Source organism: Carettochelys insculpta, chromosome 11, assembly GCF_033958435.1.
Source record: "Carettochelys insculpta isolate YL-2023 chromosome 11, ASM3395843v1, whole genome shotgun sequence".
Classification (NCBI taxonomy): Eukaryota; Metazoa; Chordata; order Testudines; family Carettochelyidae; genus Carettochelys; species Carettochelys insculpta.
The window spans coordinates 4,748,362-4,773,335 of NC_134147.1; the positions used below are offsets into that span (position 1 = coordinate 4,748,362).

At 40.6% G+C, this 24,974-nt stretch overlaps 1 protein-coding gene across 5 annotated transcripts in view; it reads left to right on the forward strand.

Annotated features, from left to right (window-relative positions):
- Nucleotides 1-24,974, forward strand: part of POC1A (POC1 centriolar protein A) — a 137,003-nt gene that overhangs the window by 51,774 nt on the left and 60,255 nt on the right. For all 5 annotated transcript variants that reach the window (XM_075005711.1, XM_075005710.1, XM_075005709.1 and 2 more), the window contains 6 exons: nt 467-551; nt 3,870-4,041; nt 7,771-7,950; nt 11,557-11,664; nt 14,053-14,168; nt 20,252-20,385. In XM_075005711.1, coding sequence (XP_074861812.1) covers nt 533-551; nt 3,870-4,041; nt 7,771-7,950; nt 11,557-11,664; nt 14,053-14,168; nt 20,252-20,385 — 729 coding nt within the window. In that variant the 5' untranslated portion in view covers nt 467-532. The remainder of the gene's footprint in view (nt 1-466; nt 552-3,869; nt 4,042-7,770; nt 7,951-11,556; nt 11,665-14,052; nt 14,169-20,251; nt 20,386-24,974) is intronic.

Sequence of the window (24,974 nt, forward strand, 5' to 3'; positions counted from 1 at the left end):
TTAGGATTTTACGGGCCCCAGTTCAGCGGAGTTTGGGAGCAACAGGGTCTGTTGATTCCCTCAGTCTGCTAAATTGGGGTCTGTAAAGTCGGGGGTTTACCGTACAGCGAAGTAACAGCACGGACCATGGAGAGCCAGGACAGGTGGCTGGAAACAAACTTTATGGGACCGCAGGACACTTGGCCACACCCGTGGTATGTGGTCATTCAACTAACTAAAATCATGCCTTTTTGTGGATGCTGTTGGACAAGAGCGTTCCAGATTAAAGAGGGTCAGCCTGTAGTTGTGAATGTATGATTTCTTATCCCCCAATGCTAGGCTTTTCATCTTTTAGAAACTTGGTCTGGAATATTTGGGGATGGGGGAATTGCTCAGCTTCGCAGTAAAATGGCGTGTGGTATTTTCATTGTGCAGAGATAGGGTATTAATGTTAGCTTATGTTATTTACATTTTAACTGCCTTTCAGGAGGATCCCTCTCTGGAGAGACACTTCAAAGGCCATCGAGATGCCATCACTAGCGTGGATTTCAGCATGAATAAGAAGCAATTAGGTAAATTACATTTTTGTGCTCTGATAGTCAACTGACAGGTTTCTTTTTGCAGTATAATTAAAGAAGCCGCTGAGGCTAGGTTTACACTGAGAGGTAAATCTGATTTTAGATATGCATATCCATCTACGAGAATTGTGTAGCTGCAGTCGACTGATCTAAAAATCGATTTTTGCCACCGTCCACAGAGCAGCGGGTCAGTGGGGGACAAGCTCTGCCATTGACTTCCCATAATCCAAAATGAGGGGCAGGCAGTGCTGCCAAGCAGCACTGATGCAGGTGCCCTATAAGTTTGATTTAGTGTGGCTCTACTAGGCCCACTGAATCAAACTCTGGAAAATCTGTTGGGGAGGGTTGATCTTCCCGATAGTGAAAACGTATCCTGAATTACAGAACAGGATCAGAAATAAGCAAAACTGTGGGTCTCAGTTTTGACAGTAACTCTTTAGTGATCTGTAATTGCTTAACTTCTGGAAAAGATGTGTGTGTATCCTGACAAAGTTGGAAGGATCATTGAGTGTTGCACTGTCATGTATTTGTGTGCTTCACTATACTCCAAAACCACTGTAAAGTAAAACTTGACTTTTACTTGCTTTGCCCAAACCAAGTTGTCTTTTCCGGTCACTTTCCATTAATATGGTGCATTGCATTATAATCAGTTGTCTTTGCTGAGAACTGCATAGCAATTGGCTGATGCCCATTGGGGTATTCAGTTTTTTTTTTTTTTTTTTTTAAAGAGTACAGGAGAGCATTGCTTTGTCTGTTGCAGAGGTGGTGAGCAAAGAATTGACTGGGCATAGGCGCCCAGTAGACATACCCAAATACAGCAGGGCTAAGTGTCTTGAAATTCAGTCACCCATTAGGCTGTCAGAAGGCATATTTCAGGATCTGGTAAGTCATGTGACCCTTGCTCTGAAAAATGAGGGACTATCAAAGTTAAGTGTATCTCTTAGATCATCTCTCCTGCCTATCCTGTTTTCTCTCTCATTTCTCAGTGGCTTCTTTATTCTGGAATTGTTTCCTGTCTTCCTTCCCTTGCTTGCACTTCTTTTAAGCCAGCAGCTGCAGAGCAAGAGCGGTGGGTAAAGCACTTCTGTGAATGAAAATGCAGGCAGGAAGGCTCAGAATATTTGAGTGAGGTATATTGAGTGACTCTGTATTCAACATAATCTTTTGTGGGCAAAGACCTGCTTCGTCAGGTGCACGAGTCACGCATCTGACGAAGTGGGTCTTTGCCCATGAAAGCTTATGCTCCAAAATTTCTGTTAACCTATAAGGTGCCACAGGACTTCTTGTTGTTTTTGAAGATGCAGACTAACATGGCTGCCTCTCTGATACTTGTCTATTCAGCAACCTGTACACTTCCTATTCTCTTATTTGATTCTTGATAGTCTTTAAGCTGAAGACGTGAGCCCTAATTTTGTGCCATTTTACTGGAGTGTTGATCCTACCAAATGCTGTTAATGCCTCGCCAATAATAAAGTGCAAAATACTACTCTCAAAAGTGCTTTACAGAGATGGAAAAACACTGTTTCCCTCATTTCGTGGATAGAGAAATTTGGTGCTGTAGTTAATTAGTCATTTTCTTTGGAGTAGAATTAATATTGGTAAAGTCTCAGCCCTGTCCTCCCTCCATATATCCTTACCCACCCTCTTTTATTTTTATCTTAAGGTGTTTAGGAAAAGGTGCTGCTGGTAAAAAGCCATTGAATGGAAACGTATGATTTCCTTCTCCCTTTTAAGAGAGTCTAAATGGGTCTACGTTAATCCTAAATCAGTTCCAATAAAGAAGAGAGCTGTTCTGGTTTGTATTTGAAACTACTGAAATAAAAGGACATTACCAGGAAAAGGTATTTGGTATTATGCCACAGTGGAAATCATCTAAATGTCCTGTGATTATGATCCTATCATGTAAACCAAATATCAAAAATTACACTTTGCTTAGGCCTTTCTTGCCCATACAGAAGCTATGTTCCACTTGATGCTCTAACAAGGAGATAAGGATTAGACTTTTGTCTGTTGGCAGGCTGTTTTTTTATTAGCACTATTGTATACCACAGCTTTTAAGCAAACAAACAAAAACAGCTTTTTGTTGTTTTTTGTTTTTTGATTTTTTTTTTTTTAAATCAACACTTCCCTTCCACTCCTTGAAGTTTCTGCAGTTCAAGTGTAGGATTAGTTTGAAGAGGTATTTTAATCATCACCATTTCAGAGCCTCGCTGTCTAATATCTTTCTGTAAGTTGCTACTCAATATCTGAGCCATTATGTATCACGAATGTCCACTGGGTTATGGGACACACAAAACATAGCAGGCTGCAAGGCAGTAATGGGCAGCCTAGGTTAGTGAGTTGGCCACACAAGTGGCCACAAAATTGTCATAACCAAGATGGTCTCCCTGGATAGGAGTTTTGTTAACCTGCTTACGTACTTATAATTTGCGGGCTGGCCAGTTGTACTATGCCAGTGCTTCGATTGGATGTGGAGGGAGCACACGACTTGACACGCAACACCGCCTGTAAAGTGCCATGCATCTCACTTCATGTGCCCTTACTTAACGTGTGTCGCTTTAGTAATATCAGTAGGAAAGAAACTATGTGAAAAGATACCAGTGGAATCAAGCAAAACTTCTTGTGGGCAATGGTAAACAAAATGTCTTGTGGGCCACACACAGGGCTCCCCATGGCCACCCTGGCTGTGGGGGAAGATGGGTAGCTCCATTTTCATCAGGGTCAGTGGCATAGAGAAGGCTGGAGACTTCCATCTGAAACTATGTCCAGGAAGGACATGTAGGCAACCACAGAAAACCTGGTGTCCTGGGCACAAAGCATTGTCACAAGTGTTTTTTTCCGTGTTTTGCGAACTTGCTGGACTTACCTGATTTGTGTCCCTGCTTTGTTTAATTATCCAAATGTAAAGTCATGACTACTATTTGCTCTTTGACAAAACAAAAATCTTCTGATGGAAGAGACGCTACATCTCAAGATCTTTGAGCTTCTGCACGTGTATTGCATTTTATCGGAAGAGCTCTTACCATGTTGTACTCTTTTTGTTTTTATAATATCTACTACAATAACAGGATTACCTCTGAGCTGCCTCTTGTTTGGGTTGAAATGCCTGCTTTTGTTGAATAAGTGATTATTGTGGATGCTTGGTTTTGACTTGGTACTGAAATGTATAATATATAGCGATGCTCCTGGGTTAAAAAAGGTCTTAATTCAGTGACAAGAACCATTGCTTGAGACGGCTGAGATCCCTTCAGTGTGTGATTGATCCAGTGTACTCAGAGCATATAGTAATGAGTCTTTTTCCTCTAAATTTAGCAAGTGGCTCTATGGATTCATGCTTGATGATCTGGAGTATGAGACCCCAGATGAGAGCCTATCGCTTTGTGGGTCACAAAGATGCTGTGATGTGTGTTCAGTTTTCACCTTCAGGCCATCTGGTTGCCTCAGGCTCTAGAGACAAAACGGTCCGTTTGTGGGTCCCAAGTGTGTAAGTATATCCTGCTTCTTGACTCTTCTGCTTTATGTTGTGGTGTAGGATTTCCACGGGTAGCAGTTCTCTATTGTGGAGGTTGGGAATCTTTTATTTACCCAAGGAAAAAAGTATTAGGTGATGTAACAACCATTCTGCACAGGACTCTGACATAAAATGAAATTTCGTCTTGGAAAAGTTCCCATCTTATTAGTTCTATTAACTGAAATCCTTCCTCTGCAATAGAGGTACAGCACAGATCTGTCAATGTAAGTTTCCAGACACAGCTCTACTACTATATTTAAATGGTAGGCTGCTGGTGTCCCTCTCAGATCACGTTCCATGGCTCATTAGTCCTTCATTTTGCTCTGGCTTGGTTTTTGTGATGTAGACTAGAAGTTAAGTCTGACTTCATTGTGCTGATGTACAGAACAATGGGTGACTTTTCATAACATCGGGTTTTAAATTTGAATATCAAGGTTAATTGCAACTCCCTGTCCTGCTAATAGCAGAATGATGGCATATGGCTAAAGCACAGACCTTGAAGTCAGGAGCCCTGAATTCCATTTTTCACAGAGTCAGGGACTTGCACGCAACTTTCTCTTCTGTACCTCAATCATTGTCCTTTCTAAAACTGATAGTTTTATACCAAACTGGGAGTGTGAAAGACGTGATGTTTGATGTGCTTTGACATCCTTGTGTGGAAGCTGCTAACCATATTCACCATTCCTCCAAGCAATCCTTTGTACATTTTTTTTTTTTTTTAAATGACCCAGATATTTTGGCCTTGATCAGGGCCACCTACTACTCATCCAACTAAAATACACTGTGGCCATGTCTACACTAGCCTGAATCTTCAAAATGGCCATGCAAATGGCCATTTCCACCTCATTAGCATGCTGGCCACCATGGCTCTTTGAAATTGCTGCTTTTTGCTGCCACGTGGCTTGTTCAGATGGAGCTCCTTTTTGAAAGGACCCCGAGAACTTAGAAATCCCCTTATTCCTATCAGAGAAAAGAGTCAATTTCGAAGAGCCCCAGCAGCTAGCATGCTAATGAGGTGCTGAATATGCATTTCAGTACCTCATTAGTAATCTTCGAAATGGCCATTTGCATGGCCATTTTGAAGATTTGGGCTAGTTTTGATGTAGCCTGTAAGTGGCAAAAGCCTGCATGCGATGTGGACTTGTAGAAAAAGTAGAGGTGGAGAAGTAGGATACAAGTAATACATGTTGGACCTCTGTGTGAAGCTGAGTGCTTCTCTCACCAGTCAGACTCTAGTGCTGAACTGAGGAAGTAATTTTTCCCCCTTTATACAGTAGCCAGCATGATAATTCCAGTCCACATAGCTGGCTAAGGGCTGTTGTTAAAGACTATAAAGAAACAGGGAGTCTGGTCCTTGAGAAGGAAGCAGGCTTGTGGTGGGTGTCTCTTGCTGGTGTTTGGTTTTTACGCATTAGCTATCTAAACTAAACACAAGGCCTCAGGAAGCAGGAAAGACATTCTAAAATTACTAATCTCTTTTTGTTGGAATGTCTTATGGCTATGAGTGTGTTAATAAATAAAAATTAATATAGCCTAAATTGGCCTATGTGCTAGTTCTTGCTACAGCAGTCTAGAACTGAGTCAGATTAAAAAAGTTCAGAATCCTTTTGCAAGAGGAATTAAAATTATGCATTTCCCTCCCCCAAAAAGTCTCCTGGGACCCATTGTAAAAAGTTACAATAGAACCCTGAGATACGCACACTCAAGTTTTTAAAGAATCTCAGGTTAATGTGACTCTGAGTGGCGGGGAGCTGCCTCCGGGCTGCTCGCTGCTCAGGGGAGCCGTAAACTGATCAGTGCAGCAGCCCTGGTCAGTTTCCCGACTCCTGAGAGTGGTGGGCAGCGTGGAGCCAGGCGCCAGCTCCCTGCCACTCACAGGAGTGGGGAAACGAGTAAGTTTCCCTGCTGTTTGTTGGAGCGGCAGCCTCCCCACTCCTTCAGGGGTAGCGAGTGTCAGGCTGCTGCCACTGCTGGGAGCTGGGAAAATGACCAGTGCAGGAGCACTGGTCAGTTCCCCTCTCCTGCAAGCAGCAGGCAGCTCAGGGACAGTTTCTGGGCTGCCTGCCACTTGTAGGAGAGAGCTGCTGCACTGGTCAGTTTCCTGGCTCCCCCAAGTTATGCAAAATTTGAGTCACAGGGGGTTATGCAAGAACGCAACCTCTGTGTAAGTTGGAGGTCTACTGTATTCATAAACTATATGCTGTCTTCAAACTTTTGTTCTGTATTCAGAGTGAGTTATACGTTTAGGGAACATAAACTTGTTATACTCCCAAATAATAATAATAATAATAATAATAATAATAATAATATGATCCCTGCTCTTCATGCACATTTCAATTTTTTTTTAAACATGGAGGTGCTATTTTGACAGCGTGATTGTAAAGTAGATTCCATGTACAGTGCAATTGGATAAAGTTAAGTTACACTTGCAGGCTATGGCCACACTTGGCCAAAACTTCAAAAAGGCCATGCTAATGGCCAAATCGAAGAATGCTAATGAGGCGCTGAATTGAATATTTAGCACCTCATTAATGTTTGTATGCTTCTGTCCATGGCGCTTCAAAATCTGAGGAATAAGGGGATTTTGAAATGTGTTGGATCCTTTTGAAAAGGACCTCCGTGTAGCTGCGCCGAGCCACGCACCTTCATGCGCATCTGGACGCGGCGCTTCAAAAGCACCGCTTTTGAATGTTAATGAGGTGCTGAATAGTCAATTCAGTGCCTCATTAGTATTCTTGGATTTGACCATTAGCATGGCCAATTCTAAGCTTTGGCCAAGTGTGACCACAGCCACAGTGAGGCAGAATGAAAAATGTACACATTGCAGTTTAACTTTCGCTTAGTAGAACTTCCCTGTCAGAAATGTGGCATTCTTAAATATCAAAACATGAATATTATTCAGTTATATTAGATAAATTACTCTAGGTGGATGAATAGTGAGGTTAAACTTTAATTAAGACAGAAAAAAGAGTGACAGTTTCTTCTATATCTAATCACTGGGTGCTAGTATATGTAATTCTGAAAATAAATTCAATAACAAAATAACCCCAATTATAGAAGTTCTTGGAAGTGAAAATGGGAATTGTGTGGAAAGACTAGAATTTTCTCAGAAGACTGAATTTAAATGAAGGATGCCAGATGATATTGTCTCATTACCCTGAAGCTACTAGATCTGTGGTAATATAATTTTGTGATTAAATCTTAGACAACCTTGTTTGGTAGCAGTAATTTATCTGGCCATAATTTCAGTTGTCCCTTTATATCCCTTTTTCCTCATTGCAGTGACACAGAAGCCTTGATGTCAGCCCAGAATTTCAGTCATTGTTCTTGTCTGTGTGCACTGATCATGACTGATATAAACAGTCTCTGTTTAGCAGAATCTTTGATTTACTGTAATTTAAAAACATTTCCTTTCTCTTACCTCTGCATAGACAACGCAAATGTAAATTGTCTCCAGTTAGCATGAGCTACAGTAGTTAAAATCAAACAGAGCAGTTTGTTTTGGTACTATGTTTTGTATAGTTCCTAAACACTTGTCTGCACCGGCTAGGTCAACAACTTCCTCCTAACATAAATGTATACGGTGCCCATAGAAATAGTGGTTAGAAACACTGTCTCATGTACACAAGCTTCAGTCTGTTTAGAACATAGTGTCTTAATCTCTTGTGCTGCTTAAAAATAATTTGCTACTTTCCTACCCAGGAAAGGAGAATCTACTGTGTTCAAGGCTCATACGGCAACTGTAAGAAGTGTTCACTTTTCCAGTGATGGGCAGTCCTTGGTTACAGCTTCTGATGACAAAACAGTCAAAGTATGGACAGTTCACAGACAGAAATTCCTCTTCTCCTTGAGCCAGCACATAAACTGGGTTCGCTGTGCCAAGTAAGTACATCCTGCTGGCAAAAACAGTAGGGGTGATGTATATCCTAAAATGAAGACTGCATTCAGCACATGGGTTTTGGTGTAACAACATTGCCTTATGCTTCAAATCAGTCCTGCGCTGAAGTAATTTTGAAAAGGTATAAAGAGTGATTAATACCTCCCTTGTTCTCCAACACTCAGGTAAATGCCACATCTCAATATTTTTTCTTTAACAGTTGGATTTGTGAGGAGTGGGAGAACTGCATGGAGAGTTGCCTGCTGGGTGCCAAGGTTGCAAGCCTCTTGATATACCTGGACAGATTTGTGTGCAGTGTTGGGGAGGAACCAGTAGTCGTGGTACATGTGATAGGGAAAGATAGGAGAGGCCCTGAGAGCCAAATTTAAGGTAGTAGGTAAGATATTTGCATTGTGGTTTTTTTTTTTTCACCCCCAAGTCCTCCATTAGTTCTGTTGGTAGGGCCAGTTTGATAGTCCTAACAGCAGGCTCTCCATGCAGGCTGCAGTGATGGTGTTGCAGGGAGGGATTAGGTTTATTAGAAACTGGGGGACCTTTTGGAAAGGAGGAGCCTATGAAGAAAGGATGGGCCTCCACCTAACCAATACAGAACAATATTGCTGGCATGTAACATTAAAAAATATGGAAAGAGCTTTTAAACTAAGGCCTGGAGGAAAGCTAGTAGCTGCAAGGGTGCACACGGTTTGGACAGACACATGCCTGAGGTGGGACCATTTATTAAAATGGGCGCTGTAGCCTAGTAAAGAGGAGAGGATAGAAATTGATAAAGTACAGGTAGGAACTAAAGAGAAACAGAAATAAGCAGATAACTAAATATTGACAAACTTTATAAGTGCGTGTATAAAAATACAAGAAGTCTAAATAGATGGTTGAGCTTGAGTGCCTGGTATTAAATGAGGCTACTGATACAGTAGGCATCATGTGAATTTGGTTTACCATTGTTCCCCCATAGGACATGGTAAAACCATGGTAAGAAAATACAGGAATGACAGAGTAGGTCTTACTGATGGGGCATGGCAGTGTACATGGGGGAATAAAAGCATAGTCAATTATAGAAATCTTAAATTAATCAAAGAATACAACTGACTCTCTATGGATGGAAATTTTCATGCTTGACTAATAAGAGTATGAAAATAGGACTATATTGCTGGCAACCTGAGCAAGATAGTAAGGGTGATGGGGAAATGCTTAGGGATATTAGAGAGGCTACAAGAACAGAAAACCCAGTAGTAATGGGGGATTTCATGCCTCCTCTTGTTGGCTGGGTATGTGCCCTCTCAATATGGGATACAGAGACAGACAGTTCTAGATACCAAAAATGGTGGGTTCGTGAAGCAGCTAGTCCTGGAGACCTGCAGGAGTGAGGCATTTAATGGTTTAGTCCTACATGGTCCCCAGGGCCTGATCCTAGAGGTGAGTGTAGCTGATCCACTCAGTAATAGTGATCATGATGTAATTTAATATCCTGGGATGGGGGTTGGGAATGCCAGTGAAAGAGGCAACTTTAGCATTTAACTTTGAAAAAGGGGTTAACACAGAAATGACGAGGCTATAGTTTTGAACCGTTCTAGTCAGACACTCATCCAGCAACATCCGTAATCCTGCATGATTTTAATTAGCCAGACGACCACTTATCATGGATGTAGCCAAGTTTCCCATGGTCCCATAAAGTTTGTTTTCAGCCATCAGCCCTGGTTCTGTGTTCTGTGCTGTTATTTAGATGTAGTTTACCTTTAAATGTCTTCGAAGAGCCCACGAAGCTTTGAAAGTGTTGGTAATATGCTAGATAATATTGACCTTCTGTCATCCAGTGAATTCTCTCATGCGGCGCCAGTCAAGTCCCAAAGGTGCTGGATTAAAGAGCTTTAACTTGTAGTTAAATATAAATGAAAAGAAGCAGTCACAAGAATGAGTGCCTGTAAGCTGCAGGGAAACTTTAAAAACACTGTAGTATAGTCTGAAATTATGTGCACCCTTTATTAAAACAAAACACAATTAAAAAAAACCCAAAAACTGGTAAGAGTACCAAACAATGCTGACCTAGCTAAACAGAATAAGAGAGGCAGTTAACGGCAAAAAGGCATTCTTCAAAAATTGGAAGCCAAATACTACTGAGGAAGATGGAAAGGAGTATAAACTCTGGCAAGTCAAATGTAAAAGTATAATGAAGCCAGCCAAAAAAGAATGTGAAGAGCAGCTAGCTTTGGCATTTTGATGCGCTAAACGTGTTGCTATTTTAGGTATTCACTATGGAAGCATGCAATGGGCTGATAAACTGTTACCACTTGTTGTCTTATGACTGCAAATAATAGCAAAAGTACCGTACAAAGTGGAAAAAATCAGTTTAATTGGGAAAGCATGTTGCTTTTAAAAATCAACTGTCTTTTTAATTGTTTTAGTTGTAACAGATTTTCATGTAAAATGTATGTAAAGTAAGGCAGTTGTTTCCTCTAAACATAAGAATGGCCATACTGGATCAGGCCAAAGGTTCATCTAGCTCAATATCCTGTCTTCCACTAATAGCTAATGGAATGACCATAGTAGATGACTGTCAAGGGATCCATCCCTTGTCACCCATTCCCAGCTTCTGACAAAAACAGAGGCTAGGGACACCATCCCATCCTCTCCTGGCTATTACCCTTTGATGGACTTAACCTCCATGAATTTGTCCCGTTATCTGGGCGTTCTAGTGAAATTACTATCTAAGATTGTTGCCATCCTCTGGCAGTGTGTGTGTGTGTGGGGTGGGGGGGGAGGAATCTACGTGATGTGATATCAGAATAGTGTATGTCTGTTATACTATACACGTAGCTGTAATCCTTTCCTTGCAATCTGAAGCCTCGATCCTGTAAAGATTTATGCGAGTAGACAAATTGAGCCCAGTGGGACTGCTTGCACAAGTGAAGCTCTTGAAGAGATTGGCTTACAGTTACAGTAGTTAAGTAATGTCACACTGTTTCTAATGCCTATTTTGAACTTCTCCTAAGAGCATTAACTAGAAGTACTTGCATTAGGGGGGCAAATAAATTATCTTTCCTACTAATAGTAAATCTAGAAATGATCTGAAATGGGACCTAGAGATGAAGAATTGGAAACAGGCTTAAATGAAAACAATGGGGTGGAGATTCTGAAATCAGTTTAACCAGTTTTTCTGAAGAGTTATTTAATCTATCTGCATTCTGTTCAATAATTTCAGTCCTGTTAGGTTGTTTCTCAGTAATCATAGAAATCAGCTCAGTCTTCTGGTACAACTTTGATTTTGTAAGACTATGTGAGTAGTTAAGTATTTGGCTACATAAGCATTTGATCTATAGCTAGCTGGAGTATAAATCAACTGTGTGCCAAGTGTCTGTGGACCATTGTGCCACGCAGTAGCTATTTTCTAGTGCAGTTTGATCTGTCCTGCTTTGAAATATGAGTAGATCATAGTGCACTTGGGAATGATTAATGCAAAGCAGCAGGATCCTCACAGGCACTTACAGCATGTCAGGTTAGTGCAGGGTAGGTTCACATCCCTGCAGGCTGGGAACTAAAAGTTTTTTTTGTGTAGTTATTTTTGAACTTTGTTATAACTTCTGCCTTTGTTTTAGATTTTCTCCTGATGGAAGACTAATAGCTTCTGCCAGTGATGATAAAACTGTGAAACTATGGGATAAAACCAGCAGAGAATGTATACATTCTTTTTGTGAGCATGGTGGGTAAGTACCACTAGAATGCACAGGGGCAGGACTACACAAGGCCCTCTTACTTGTGCTTTCCACACTGCTTTCACTGTTTTGTAGGGGTCAAATCGTGACTGTCCGCAGTCACATATTTCTGCAGATCTAGATCTGACCTTTTGTCCCCAATTACTCCTTCCAAGTTCCCTGTAGCTATGATTGAAAATGACAAAGAAGTAGTGTAAAATGGAGCCAAATGGGTTTTAACATCCATCTAATGGCTTAAATGTGAAAGCAGTTCTTAGAAATCAGTTTTTAACCACATTATGCCTTGTCCAAGTGTGCAATTTGTGACACATTGCCTTCTCAGCATCATCAGTGTTTTTAACTCTAGAGAACTTGAGGTTTGAATCTCCGTTCCCTTTACCTGTTTTTTTAAAACTTTATTTTTGTCACTCTTAAAACTTAATGAAGTTCAAGAACTAAAAGGTATTTGCAACAAAGCTTTGCACTTCTGTGGTACCTTTCGTTCTAGGCTCTCTGAATCATAAAATTAATCAAGCCTCACACATGTGACATAGGAAAGTGGTGTTGTAGTTCAGCTATAAAAAGATACAAGATTAAGGGACTTACCCAAGGCTACAGAGTAAGTCAATTATAGAACTGAGACTAGCACCTGTGATTTCTAGGTTGCCATACCATGGCATTATTTGATATATTCCTCCTCAATAGATCAGTAACTGCATACTGCATATTTGATTTCCCTTTTGTATGATTATCATTTTCAAAATAATGTCTGAATTGTTGTCACGACATTTGATTCTCATGACGTTAATGTCCTAGTACAATGTTGAGAGTTTTTGTTTAGTACACGTGGTTCCTCCACACAACAAAATTGAGTCCGATGAAGATCACTATATAAGTGGTTGGTATCTTTAATATCATGCAACAGGACAGTCAGTTTTCTCATTTCTGATCTCTTGTTTGTATCACTCGAGCAAGAATTACAAAGCACCGTATGAAGCATCAGTTTTGCACTTCCTTCAAAATAAATTTGTTCAAAGTATGTGGCTGCGTATTGTATCTCCTAAGCGCCAAGTAAGAGCTCCTGTGACCTTAGTTTAAAAAAACTTAAATGTTAGGACATCCAAATCTACAAAATCCCAGAAAGTTAACTTCTGGAACTCATGTAACTGTATTAAAAAGATGTGTGGTTTTTTTAAATACAGTGCCTTTAGGGTTGTGAGAGATGCGCAAGATACATTTTAAATAGTAACAAAGAGGTAGCCGTGTTAGTCCGAACTCCAACAAAACAAAACAGCAGAAATATGGCACTTTAAAGACCTAACAAAATGATTTATTCAGTGATGAGCTTTCGTGGGACAGACCTACTTTTTCACATCAGTCTTATTTCCAATACAGACTGACATTTATAAGTACAGAGGACCGCCCTGCCCCCCAAAAAAAATTTGCAATAAAACTGACATCAGGTCCATAGAACTGAAGGAGGGGTTTGGGGCAGGGGGATGTTTATTGTCCTGTCTGAGATAATTACACACATCAAAGGAAGGGAAGCAGTCCTTGTAATGCGTGAGGTAATTGATGTCTCTGTTCATACCACGTGTTGATGTGTTGAATTTGAATATGAATTCCAACTCACAAATTTCTCTCTCTAATCAGTTTTTAAATTCTTTTTGCTCCAGGACACAAGTTCTCAGGTATTTTACAGAAGGGCTCACCTTCATTGAATTGTTCGCTGACCTGCTTGTGTGTGTTGAGTTTCTTCTCTGTGTCCATTTATTCTTTGGCAAAGGTTTTGCCCAGTCTGTCCAACGTACATCGTGGCAGGGCATTGTTGGCACATAATGGCATATATAATTTTGCTGCAAGCGCACAGGAATGTGTCTTGGATCTCATAACTAACATGGTTAGGTCCAGTGATGGTATCCCCAGAATAAATACGTGGATAAAGTTGGCAGCGGGGTTTGTTGCAAGGAAAAGTTCCAGGATTAGTATTACTGTGGTGTAGCCTGTGATTGCTGGTGAGAATCTTCCTTTGGTTAGGAGGTTGCTTCTATGAAAGGACAGGCCTGCGACCTAAGGTGTTCTGGAGTGTAGCATTGTGATCCAGAATAGGTTGTAGGTTTTGACTAATGCGTTGCAGGGGTTTGAGTTGGGGGGCTATAGGTGGTGACAAGTGGTGCTCTCTTATTGGAAATGAGATTGATCGGATGAAGTGTGTCTGTCCTATGAATAAATCATTTTGTTAGTCTTTAAAGTGCTACGTTTCTGCTGTTTTTTTTTTTTAAAGATACATTTTAGTTGACTTGAGCGGTGTTTACTAGATTTCCTTCTGTCCGCCCTATATTAGTGCTCCTTCTTGGAAGGCATCTCTTCACGTTTAACCTGTTGGCTTTGTCTTTACAGATTTGTGAATCATGTGGATTTTCATCCCAGTGGTACATGCATTGCTGCTGCTGGTACAGATAACACAGTGAAGGTGTGGGACGTTAGGATGAATAGACTCCTCCAGCATTATCAAGGTAAGTTAGGAACCTAGGGGTCTTTATTTTTCTCTGGTGTTTAACCTAATAACTGGATCCCCAAGAGTCTGGGTGAAGAACCCCCTCCTGCCCACACACACACACACAAAAAGCTTGCAATGCCATCTTGCTCACAAGTTGAAAGTAAAACTTGCCATTTCTAAATTAGACTGTTGGCACCTCTGTGGCTTTATGTAGCCTGTGATATATCCCTATGCCACAGTGTTTTCAACTTTATGCATCTGTTTACTTAGAAGTGAGATTCAGAGAACTAAACATTTCTCTATAAATAAATCATTTTATTAGCCTTTAAAGTGCTACACTTCTGCTGTTTTTTGTTTTGTTAAACATTCTCTTGCTTCCCTATGTTGTTAATAAATAGTGAATGTACATGTATGGGTTGGCCCATCCTGGTCTGGTCCCTTGGGACCTGAGCTGTCCTAAAGAGGGAATTGTCTGCAGTCACCTGCCCCCCCACCTCCCCACCAGCTCTGCCTTTGGCCTGTCTGGGGTGTTGACCCTGGCTGGGCTTGCCAAATGCTGCCTGTCTGCCAGCTGAGGGCTGACCCTGGCCCTCTGTCTCTCTGATTCAAGAACATCTGTGGTACTGCCAGACCACAGGTGTTGCCAGACTGGAAAGCTCTTGTTTAGGGAGGTACAACCAGTGGCTGAAAGGTATGGGAAGCTGTAAGAATGCCATAAGACCAGAGTTGTTCTAACTCTTCTCCTGAGTGTCGTTCCTCCTTCATATGTACCTCTGAAAACATATCCTTAAACTCTTGTAATGGACGAGGGCTTTCAGAAGAACTTGTTCAGCAGTAAAACCGGAAATTGTGCAAAGAGGCCACTGATGCTGCCAAAGTCCTGTTGATATTATAAGGAGGCAAGTGAATGGCAGTACTGTGCTTTAAAAACAAAACCAAATCCGCCATTTCCCTCTTTCCCCAGCACCCAAGGGTTTTGAAATTCAAAGCTCCATGAAGTTCTTATTCTGAAGTGGGATGAGAGAACTACCAGAGTTAGGCTTCAGAGATTGCTTCTCTCATTTAAGCGACCATATCCCTGCTTAACCACATTTTAGTCTTTTTCTGTATAAAAGACACCATGGGACACACGACTTCTCTCAATTTATTCCAGTTTGCATTAGAGCATATCTGTTAGAAAACCATTGTCTTGATTTTAAAATTACCAGTGATAGAAGAGCTACCACAACCCTTAAAGTTGCTGTGCTCATGATTATTTACCCTTGCTGTTAAAATATTGCACCTAGTTTCTAGCCTAAATGTGTCTAGCTTCAACTTCCAGACATTTGATCCCATTATAGGTTTGCTTGCCATCATAGCTAGAACTCTTGGACCAAGTCTTTCACTGTAAGGAGTGTTTTTCCAAGCCTTTAATTGCTTTTGGACTCCTTTGTTGGCCTCTTCCAATGTATCAACCTTTATGTTGATCAACCAAGTTAAAGGAAACAAAGACCTTTGCAAGAGGTGCAGTGCAGATTGCTTGTGGATGGTGCCAGTGCGTCGCTATGTTTCTGATAACACTATAGTAGTAACTGAGAAATTCAACACAGAGCCAAATATGAATGTCTGAGGAGGAGGCAGGTATGTTCTTTCTGATGGCCATAACTTCACTAGCAGAGTTGTCTGTCCATACAGAGTAGTGCTTACTCCAAATTGTGTGTATTAGTGAAGCTTGGAAATAGGAATAAAAACTCTTTAAAAGTTCTGCCTGTTTTAACAAAAATCCTTAAACTAGGATAAAGGACACTCTGAAACTGCTTATCAGTGGGAGGATACACAGCATGTGTTTCCAGCCACACCATTACTTGGCTCTCCAGTGAGCTCTTCCTGCTTACAATTTTAGAGCTATAAAATTGTCTGGGTCTAGTGTAGCTTAGTTGCTATTTGACTGCCAGGATTATTTTTTGTCTCTTGGAATTTTTAACTTTATCTTTTGCCTGAGTGGCACTTTATTTTTATGCTTTTGTTATTGAAATCTTGTACAATGAGCTGCTACATAAATCCCAGTTAGGCACCAAACTTTCAGTCTGAAATACTAAAATTAATACCTTGAAGTGGTTACGTTGCACAGTGAATTCACGCTTGTTGCTTTCAGATACAAATGGGTATCTTTCATTTGCAAAGTATTTATAGGCCTGACTCATTTGATTTAGATGGAAATTAGATACCGCACACAGTGAAAATTATAATTTTAGAAGACCAGATAGCCATCAAATCACTAAACTCCGCTAGAGGGCATCTTTTCCTTCAATATGTAATCATGTTGAAAAACTGACATCTTTCTGTTGATTTCCAGGGATCCATTTTTAGTCAAATTGGATTGTTAAAAGAGTAGTAATTGATAAGTAGTTCTCCCCCTCCACCTCCATAGAGATGTGAATAACACTTTGGCTGTTAGTTAACAACAGATAAGTTCTTTTGTTTGTTGTTGAGACTCTTTCCAGCTGAAAGGTTGTAAATAACTCAAGGTTTTACAACTTGCTTTCTACTTTTCTACAGTGTGTCTCAGTAAACTAACTTATAAATGATGTAGACATACTTAATAAGCAAAGAAACTGTTTATCCAGTGCCCTGATGGCTGTACAGCAAATCAACCACAAAGTCCTGTATAGCAGTGTGTTACTGGTATGAAGCTCCCTAAGATGTTAAGACTTGTGTCTGAGGGCAAATCTGAAGTCATGTTGCAGAAAAAGGAAAACTAGCATACCAGTGCTAGGATTTATAGGGGGAGGGATGGCTCAGTGGTTTGAACATTGGTCTGCTAAACTTGGGGTTGCGAGTTCAATCCTTGAGAAGGCCATTTAGGGATTGGTGCATGTTAGGTCACAAAGAAAAGTAATGGAGACCTCATGGCATTGAGCACTAAGGACAGCCATCTTGCTTACACTGTGGAGTGCCAGAACACTTGTTTGCTGCATTTGTGTGTTTTTTAAATTTGGATGAGGACATCATTTGCACCAGGGCAGAAAAGAGATTTTATTATTGACAGCTTAAAAATACTTTGGATTTCCTTCCATTTTTATGTACTTTCTTTTTTTAAAAGCTTAAGATGAGTCATTGATGTGGGAGTAAGCCATCAGATCAGAAGTGATCCCAGATTACCTTAAGAGCCAACCCTGCTGGCTCTGCACTGTGCAAAATTTGTCAGATCACAGTGTGCTGATGTTAATCTACTGGAACAGCCCTACACTTTGTGTGTGTGTGACATGACTACTTTTTAATTAAAACTGTTGATAAAGAACAAAGAAATGCTGAAAAATATAGAGTAATAGATGTGCAGGTTGAACCTCTCTAATCTGGCACACATTTGTCTGGCAAAATCTACAATTTGGCACAATTTTGGTTCGTTGGATGACCACTTATCACGGGTGTGGCCAAGTTTCCTGGGATCCCATAAAGTTTGTCTACAGAAGCACCACTCCTGGCTGTCAGTGTTCCGTGCTGTTATTTAGCTCTAATTTACCTCCACATGTCTTCTAAGAGTCTAATGAGCAGTGGAAGTGTTGGTAATATGCTAGATAGACAATATTGACCTCCTGTGGTCTATCAAATTCTCTGGTTTGCTACCAGTCAGGTTCCAAGGGTGCTGGGCTAAGGTGGTTCAACCCTGTACAAAGGACACCACCTTTATTAAGGTGATGTTATAGCCATTTTAATTTATATTCTAGACTATGGTTGCTCAAATGGCATTAACTGGTCGCTGGCTTTCAAAGGGGCTGATCATTATCACAGTTCATGACTTAAATTTTGTTTACAGTACTTAAGTTCATCCCATAGGCTTCAGTGACTCAATTTTGGTGGTTGAGTTGGCAGAAAGGTGTATATGGCCTTAGTACTTAATTAATCGTAACTGACTTTTATTAAGATCTGTATACAGTGTAACAGTACCCATGTTGATCCAAGATATTGACAACACACCTTCTCTCTATATTGGCCATAGATGTTTTCTAAGCCTGAATGGCAAATGGACAAGTCAGTGGCAGGGGCTTCCTCTTTCCTCTGCTACCACTGTCATTTACTGGTTGCAGCATAAAATAATTTGGGTCACAGTACTTACTGGCAAGTGGGTGTAGGGGAGAGTAGGAGGTGGTGGGTGGTGATTTTAAGTAGCTCCTGGGGTTGGGAAGTCCCATGAAGCAGCCTCTTTACCCACTTTTTAGCTTCTTAGCCACCTGTATGCTGTCTCCTGTACTTGGGAGGCATTCCCAATGAATTTCTGCAAAGCTACTTCATCATCCACCTTTAAATTCTTCCTAAAAGCTCCTTTGCTGTGAAGTCTACAAAACATTTGACAACGATTATGTTATTAGTTTGCTGGGACCACTGCCTGTCATGGTGATCAGTGTTGCCTTATTGTTTGTACGCCTTCTCCTGTCTACAGCCAGCTGTTGTTCTGTTTTATACTTGGTAAATACTTACATGCTCCAGGAGGTTTACAGTCCATCTTCCGGTTCTGTTTCTAAATGCATTGCAAGGGGGTGGGGTGGGGAGTGGTCTGGTTTGTGACTTGGTCCCTAGTCATCAAGGTACTACAAATATAAATGGTGAAGACTGTTAGTAATGTTGAAGGGGAAATATCTATATTCTGTGTTACAACTCAAGATTCTTTGAGATTTCCCTAGCCAATGATAAGTCAGGGTGTTTAAAATTCTATCTGCTTGTAGTAAAACTAGGTAAGTTAAATGTGCAACTTGGAGTGAAATACGAACTAAGAATTTTGTATTTGTCTGTTTATAATAAAGCATATATGCAAGGCACTAGAACATTTTGGAATCGCATACTGTGAGATGCAATCTGGGCTTCATATTCAGAATATCCCTAAATGCAGTTACTGGTAGTGAGTTATATCACATGTGCATAAACAATTGTACATTATTCCTGTGTCTACACGTGCCCCTTCCTTTTGAAAGGGGCATGTTAACAAGCAGGTTCGAAAGATGCTAATGATGTGCTGCAATGTGTATGCAGGGCCTCATTAGCATAATGGCGGCCACGGTGATTCGAAAGTGCGGCTTTTCGAATTGCACGCCTCCCGTGGAGACGGGACCTTCTGAAAGGACCCCTCCCCAGTTTTCGAAAGCCCTTTTTCCAATCACCAGATAGGAAGAAGGGCTTTCGAAAACTGGGGGGTGTCCTTTCGGAAAGTCCCGTCTCCACAGGTGGCGTGTGATTTGAAAAGCCGCACTTTTGAATTGCTGTGGCTCCCATTATGCTAATGAGGCGCTGCATATTCATTGCAGCGCCTCATTAGCATCTTTTGAACCCACTCATTAACATGCCCCTTCCAAAAGGAAGGGGCACATGTAGACCTGGCCTATGTGAAGTACTATATGTTCCCACAGATAAATATGCAAATGGGCTATAATATTTAAATGTAAGATCATCTTGTTGCAGTATGTTTGAAAGTAGGTTTTGTTGCAATAGGTTTTTATTCAGAAGATTCAGACTTTTTTTTTTTTTTTTTTTAAAAAAAAAAACAAAAAATGAATTAAAAACCTCTTCCAAATAATGCTCTTGGCTCTATCCCCATGCAAAGCTTTGTTTCACTTGGATATGCATGTTTCAAAATTAAAAATCTCAAAATGCTGCTTACTGTTTTAAATTGTAAGAACTTTAAATACCCTGATGAGTTTTGTTGAAATTCTAGACACACCTCATGTTACACCTTCAGATAGGGACACTGTTAAGCATGTTTGTCAAGCTGTTTGTTACTTGTCTTATAGTGAGTCGTAAACCAAGACTGCAGATTTTTTTTTTGCCTTCATATGCAGTTCACATTTCTGGTTTAGGCCTAAAAAGCATCAGGACAAACTGGACTGTGAAATAACTGGCAAAACTTACTTTTCACTGGCCTTGAATTTGGCCCTTACTGTAGTATGCCTTGAAAAGAGTTGCTGCATAATGTGAAAATTATGATCAGAAAACCCATTAAACATTGTATAACAGAATATTGGAAAGTGCCTGCACCTTTTTTGGAGGGGAACTCTTTGTGTAAGATGGTTTCAGGCATTACTGCGTGTGTGTATATTATATTTATATCTAACTTTTTTCCTCCCCTAGTGCATAGTGCTGTGGTAAACTGTCTTTCCTTTCATCCCTCTGGAAACTACCTCATTACAGCCTCTAATGATTCTACCCTTAAAATTTTGGATTTACTAGAAGGAAGACTGCTGTATACTCTTCATGGTCATCAGGTAAGGAGAGTCTTTTATTGTTTTCATGAAGTAAAGGATCTAGCAGGTGGACTTATAGACAGAAAAATGGTCTTGAGTCAAGTGTCAGGCTGCAGTTACTCAGCCTATAACTCTTAGGTTCCTTAATCAGGGATTTTAATTAAAGATAAAATCAGTTGGGAGGAGGAGTGGAGGCAATGTAGAGAAAACATGACAGGAAATATAACTTATTAATCTAATGTGCTTCTTTCATAAGCAAAGCAAAAAGAGTCAGTGTTCACCTTTAAATCTAGCTTTAGCTTTAAAATTGTTTTACAAAGTGTTTTTTAAATGTGGGAACTTAATCTTTTAAATACTTTCCTGCAGAGTCGGCTACGGAAACAAGCACTAATATGTGGGGACTGGTGTTGGAAAATTGCTCTATACAGAGACTATTCACTGTGCCTGATGGGGATTTTGGGGAGGAGGAGAGGAGTATGTTCTTAGGGGTGGAGTGGAGTGGGTACGTTTCAGGACTCCTCTCATATGGTTATCGTCGTTTGACAACTCTGTCAATCAGGAATATTGAACGTATTTGCTTGCTAGTATTTACGCTTCTGTGTCTTTTTTGTGGTCAGTCTAATTATGTTCAGGATGCTCAGACATCATGTGTTTTGTCAGATATTAAATCTAAATAAATAGTCTAATTTCACTGTCCAAGCTGAATGAGACAGCAAAGGCCTGGCTAGCGAAAAGCAAACAAGTTCTAAATAGTCTTTTGTAAGATGACACTGACAACTTAAATTTTAAACCAACAAGTGTTCTTATTGCCTGGGAGCTGGGACTTCCAAAGTCAAAGGGGGTGGTTCTTTTGTAGCCCAACCTAGAAGGCCACCTCTTGTAGGCCAATTTTTTGAAAATCCCAGGCTGAAGCTGTATACAGGGGCAAGTTATGTGAAATACAAAAACAGCTATATCCGCTAAATATAGGACATTATAGATAAGTAAGGGCTCTGAATAGTGGATAGTAAGGACTTTATGCCGCTTATAGATTTGTGGGGTATAACTTGATGACTTTGTAGTCTCTTCTAATCCTCTGTTTAAAAGCAGGAGCAATCCCAACTAAATCATCCAAGCTGGGTTTTAGAAATTTCTAGGGATGGAGAGTCCATCACTTCTTTAGAAAATGAATTCCAGTGCTTGCTTTCACTACCCTCCTAATGAAAGTTTTTTCCCTAATATCCAACCTTGACCTCTTCCAGTGCAACTTGAACCTATTGCTCCTCATTCTGTCCATCCGCCACCACTGACAACAGCCTCTCTCCATCCTCTTTGGAACCCTACTTTAGGTGATTGAAGGCTGTTACCAAATTCCACTTTACTCTTCTGTAGACTAAGCAACCCGAAAGCCCTTCAGCCTCTCCTCATGCGTCATGTGCTCCAGCCTCCTGATGATTTTTGTTGCCCTCCGCTGAACTCTCTCCAATGTAGTAACAGAAGTAGCAGTGTTACTCCGTAGTCCAACAAAACAAAGCAGCAGAAATGTAGCACTTCAAAGACTAACAAAATGATTTATTTGGTGATGAGCTTTCATGGCACAGACCCACTTCTTCAGATCAATTTCATTTCCAATACAGACTGACATTTATAAGTACTGAAGACAAAAAAAAATTGTGATTAAAAACTGATCAAATCAAATAGGATTGAAGGAAGTGGTGAGAGGTGAGGGGATGTTAATTGTCCTGTCTGAGATAATTATGAGCATCAAAGGAAGGGATTAATAATAAATAAATGTGTCCATATAGGTATTCTGGGGATACCATCATGGACCTAACCATGTTAGTTACAAGATCAAAGGCACACTCTTGTGCACTTCAAGCAACATTATATATGCTATTTTGTGCCAACAATGCCTTGACACGATGTACATTGGACAGACTGGCCGAAACCTTTGCCAAAGAGTAAATTGACACAGAGCAGACATCAAGAAACTCGATACGCATAAGCAGGTCAGTGAGCACTTGAATGGAGTGGGCCATTCTGTTTAAAGACCTGAGAATTTGTGTCTTGGAACACAGGGAATTTAACAACAGATTAGAGTGAGAGATTTGTGAGTTGGAGTACATATTCAAATTTGACACACTAACGTGGTGTGAACAGAGACATCAACTATCTGATGCATTGCAAGGACTGCTTCCCTTGCTTTGATGCTCATCATTATCTCAGACAAGACAATCTGTATTGGAAATGAAATTGATCTGAAGAAGTGAGTCTGTCCCATGAAAGCTCATCACCAAATACATAATTTTATTAGTCTTTAAAGTGCTACATTTGTGCTGCTTTCCCTCCAATGTGTACACATCCATTCTGTAATGGGGGTCCCAAATTGGACACAATATTCCAGATGTAGCCTTACATGTACTGAATAAAGAATAATCACTTCCCTAGCTCTGCTGGCAGTGCTTCTACTAATGCAGCCCAATATTCTGTTAGCCTTCTTGGCTAAAAGGGCACATTGTTGTCTCGTTTCCAGCTTCACATTCAATATACCCTCTCCCCGAGTCCTTTTCTGCAGAACTGCTGCTTAGCTAGTTGGTCCCCAGCCTGTAACGGTATTTGGGATTCCTGTGTATTAAGTGCAGGACTCTGGGGTTCAATGAGGAGAAGTGCCATCTGTGAACTTGCTGAGGGCGCAGTCTATTTCCTTCACCCAAGTCATTAGTTAAGATGTTGCAAAAAACCAAGCCCAGAACCAGCCCTTTGGGCAGTTTGCTTTATTCTGACTGCCATCCAGCCATTGATCACTACCCGTTGCACCCATTGATCTAGCCAGCTTTCTGTCCACCTTACAGTCAGTTTAGGCAATCCATGCTATTTTAGTTTGCTGGCAAGAATGTTATTATAGTGAGTCCCATTATGAAAGCAGGAGGCAGTTGAATATCTTTAGTAATTTATGAATGTAGGAGGCTGAGCCTGATTTCTGCTCACATGCTTTTGTTTTTCTGCCCCCCCTCTCCTTCCTGGTGATGCATAAAGGAGAGAATCTAACCTTGTCTAGAGTAGTTTTCAGACCTGAAAAGGTAGAGAAGAGCTGTGAGTCATCAAACTTTGCATTGTGCAATACTAGAGGAGACTTCATTTCTAGCTTTATGTGGGTTGATGTTGGCTTTTAAAAAAGATTAGATTCTTCTTAAATCAGCAAGTCAGATGTAGGAATAACCATTTTGGATTGGAAACATATGGGCACAGACATACAAGCCACTCTGTTGTCTGGTCAACGTCAATAAGATATGCCTCTCATCTGCTGGATTGATGCATTATATTATAAACAGCTGGAAACCCTTCTGTACTGACGGATTGCTACAGACGGTTTGTGTTGCAACGCACTAGATTATCCAGTAAATGACTAATGAAGCTTGCCCCGCCGCCCTCAAAAATCAAACATTCTTGTGCAATCTTTACTAGTAGTGTATTAACTTAGGATCTGGTCCAACAGACCTGTTCAGGCCCTGGATTGGCTTGTCAACTGTATGAAATCTGCTGTGCTGATTTAGAGGCCAATTTTAACAAAACTTAGTTTTCCATTCCTCCTCAGAGAATGTGTATGTGATATGTATTGTCTTTCCCCTTCCCCTCTAATCTTAACTCAGCTGTTTGTATTGCCACAGTGACTGAGAGACGGAGGGAGTGCCCACCTATCCTAGCTAGTTTGAGCAGTGAAGACATGGGAGTATAGGCAGTCCAATTCTGTTTGCACTCCCGAGTATGTACTTAGACCACTAGCCCATGCTGCTGTCTTCTGCCTTAGTGGGTTGTTTTGCTTTTGGTACCAGCGCTAGCTAGATCAAAGCTGGCTGGGTAATGTTTGAATGTGCTGCAGTCCCATATTTGATGGCAATGTAGACAACTCTGAAGTCACTGCCAGTACCTACTGCTGTTGAAAACAAAGTGTTAAGACATGCACTTTTCTTAAATGAGCAAGATTGTAGAAATATTAGTCATGCAGATGAACAACTTGTTCCGAAGACATACTTGACTTGTAAGTTTGTGTGGGAGAACATGACTTGTCCAGATTTGGTGGTTCTCCAGACAGCGGATTGCTGTTCTGGGACAGTTGTAAGAGAAAATTTTAGGAAGACAGAGTTCAGTCAAACAAGCTTTGACGCAACTGTTGGTGTGCCAGTAATTTGGGTTACCAGCTGATTAGCTCTAGTTTACACAGGGAGAATTGCCAAGTTTACATTACTACCTTTAATTATAATGGAGCTGGCCTTTCAAGGATCATTAGAGAGCCTGGAGTTTGTAGCTCTGAGCTGACATCCTGCAGCTGCAAAATATCATGCTGTAGCTGCACATTCTTGAGTGCTTCAAGTAGTGAAGTACTTTCACTGACTCTCATACAAATCAGACTTGGTATGCAGACCCACCATTGATATTTGTTCATCATCTAGGAACAAAATGTTACAGGAGACTCATTCTTGGGTAAGTCATTAGAAAAATGTAAATACATACACTGTGTAATTGTTCTGAAGGTACTAATGATGACTACTTCCAGACATCTTCATAACACAGTAGAAATTGTAAGCAAATAGTTATTTTCAACATTATTATGGTTATATTTATAAATAAGC